Source organism: Montipora capricornis, chromosome 6 (assembly GCF_036669925.1).
Source record: "Montipora capricornis isolate CH-2021 chromosome 6, ASM3666992v2, whole genome shotgun sequence".
NCBI lineage: Eukaryota > Metazoa > Cnidaria > Anthozoa > Scleractinia > Acroporidae > Montipora > Montipora capricornis.
In genome coordinates this window covers 68,909,182-68,911,681 of record NC_090888.1, presented here as the reverse complement: position 1 = coordinate 68,911,681, position 2,500 = coordinate 68,909,182, and the positions used below count along the sequence as shown (strand labels likewise).

General features: G+C 41.3%; 1 protein-coding gene across 1 annotated transcript in view; it reads right to left on the bottom strand.

Annotated features, from left to right (window-relative positions):
* Nucleotides 1-2,093: 2,093 nt before the first annotated feature.
* The window catches only part of LOC138054352 (uncharacterized), a 1,224-nt gene continuing 817 nt past the window's right edge, over nucleotides 2,094-2,500 (bottom strand). Inside the window, exon 1 of the mRNA XM_068900807.1 lies at nucleotides 2,094-2,500. This exon is cut by the window's right edge and continues 817 nt beyond it. Coding sequence (XP_068756908.1) covers nucleotides 2,094-2,500 — 407 coding nt within the window.

Sequence of the window (2,500 nt, the reverse complement as noted above, 5' to 3'; positions counted from 1 at the left end):
GCTAATTATGATGCATTCTGCGAAAAAAGTAGTGAATTCGAGAATTCGTCCTTGGTTACCTTCTCACAAAATCAATCCAGAATATGTTGCTAACACAATACACTGATATCAACCTTGGGAGATTTGAATAACCCTTATGCGTGATGACGTTTGACTGATTTTACCACCAAGCCTCGATCTCGAAAATCAAACTTGTAAATTTAGCTTGAGCTGAATCCCAAAGGAACAAATCTGTAAAGAAAACCGACGCGCGAACAGTATTGCATGTCCAGATAATGTGAATAATTTTGTGCAAACGAGGCTTGGTGGTGAATTTTTGAACATGTGCCGTCATCACGCGTAACTTGGAAAGCCCTAAGGATTCGACAAAATCTATTTTGCTTAATAGAGTTAATCTTCTTTTCTTCAAGACTTCTTTCAAAATGTTCTCTAAAGCATCTTGCTTGTCGTAAAAGTAATTTTGTGGCTCACCATTTTTAATTACCATTTGAAAATCGTATCCCAATCTTGCAAAGATACATTTTCTTGGCCATTTGAATTAACTGGATTTCGATTCGTGTGTTTTGGAGTTTAATGTATTTGACCCGCTCCTCTGGAAATCTGCAACCCGAAGTGGTCCAATCCCAAGATATTGGAAAATGCCGCCAACACACATATGATCAATGGTGACTGCTTTGGTATACTTAATTTTATCCGGAACTCCATTTACCTCATTCGTTTAATTCCACCGACTATTTAACTACCTATAGTTAATGGAAGCTGAACGAACTTTAACAATCCAGAACCTTTAAAAACACAGTTCCGCGTTGGCCGAACCTTTTAATTCATCTCTTGCAAATGATCGTTTCAGCAACTGTAGAATGAAACCACATGACGTTCATTCAGGTCCTCATTTAACACCTAGGTGAAGGTGAAACACCGGAGTGAATTCAGAATTCGAATTGGCCAACCAATTCTTCGCTGTAAATTACAAAGAAAATGACTGGTCTATGAACAAAACGGTTTTCAAGCGCAGCAACTCAAGCATTACAGAAAATCCAGAGGCAAAATGGATCGTTTCACACAAATCAGCTACGTCATCATTTGCGTGACGGCGATATTTAGAAACACTTTTACCATTGTGGTGTTCGTGATGGAGAGGCAGTTACTAAAGAAGTCATACAACGCGTTAATAATGTTCCTGACGATATCTGATGTGCTGACAGCGGTCAATATCATTATAAATCCATTTTATATTTTCGGAGATTCATTTCATATCCAAAGAATCCAATCCCGGGATAAATCTTCTGTCGCTTCATATACAACCGAATACTCGTATTCCACCTCATATATTTCTCGGTTTACATAACTTTGGTGTTGACGGCAGAGCGGAGGTTACACGTTAAAAGGTCCTTGGCTGTATTACACTGTCATGGGCGTGGTCGCTACTTCTCGAGCATAAAAGTGTGATAGATTACTCCTTAAATCTATCTCGGGATAGCATCTGCTTAAGAAATGATTCAAGGGGATCCGCGTTTAATATTGCCTGGTACGCTGCTGAAATGGTCTCTAAGGTGGTCATCCCATGCTTTGCCATGATTGGCCTGTATATCCACTGTAGTCACTCCTGCAATTCTCTCAATCCCGGCTCCGTGAATATCGAGATTCGACAACAGTTTCACGTTCACAGGTTCTACTGGTTTCTCTGCCTTTAATTTCGATCTCACAAGTTGTTGTTGTAGTAGTAGATTCGCTGCAACAGATACGAGTGTATCTTATGAAAGCTGTCAAAAATAGGTTTCAAAAACAACGAGTGCGAAAATTCTACAAAACTTACATATGTTGACGAGTCCGGGTAGAAGTCAATCAAAAGCGACATAGTCCATATTTTTCGTTCGATGGAAAGAATATTCAAACAATTTCAAACTAAACATGTCCGACTCTTCGAGCACATGGCGTATGACCCAGAGGTATCATGGGAGATGACGTGTACTCGAGTTCCGGTTCAGAAAGCAGTTCCGGTGACAACATCGCGCCCCCCATGAACGCCCTTTGACCGAAGTTCATCACATTTGAAATTCATTCTTGTTACCAAGCAGGCCGTTCAGCGAAGCTCACTGTCCTTCTTCATCATCTGCCGCTTCTAGCAAACAAATCTTGGTAACTGGTCGCTTGAAAAAAGATCCTTTAGCTTTCACTTCGACACTCCTCACTAATCCATCGTTGCCAGGGAACACGCCTGCAACTCGACCTAAGGGCCACTGGTTCCCTGGAACATTATCATCAGCGATCAGGACGAGGTCTCCAATGCGTAGGTTTCTTTGAACTTGGTTCCACTTTTGTCTTTCTTGCAACGATGGGACATATCCTCTCAACCAACGCTTCCAGTAATGATTGGCAAGAACTTGAGCTTGTCTCCATCTCTTCCTGCTCATCCTTTCATTCTCTTCAAAAACTTCCGGGGGCAGGTTCGTAGAAGGGCGAATGTTCAAGAAATGATTTGGCGTGAGAGGTTGGCTGT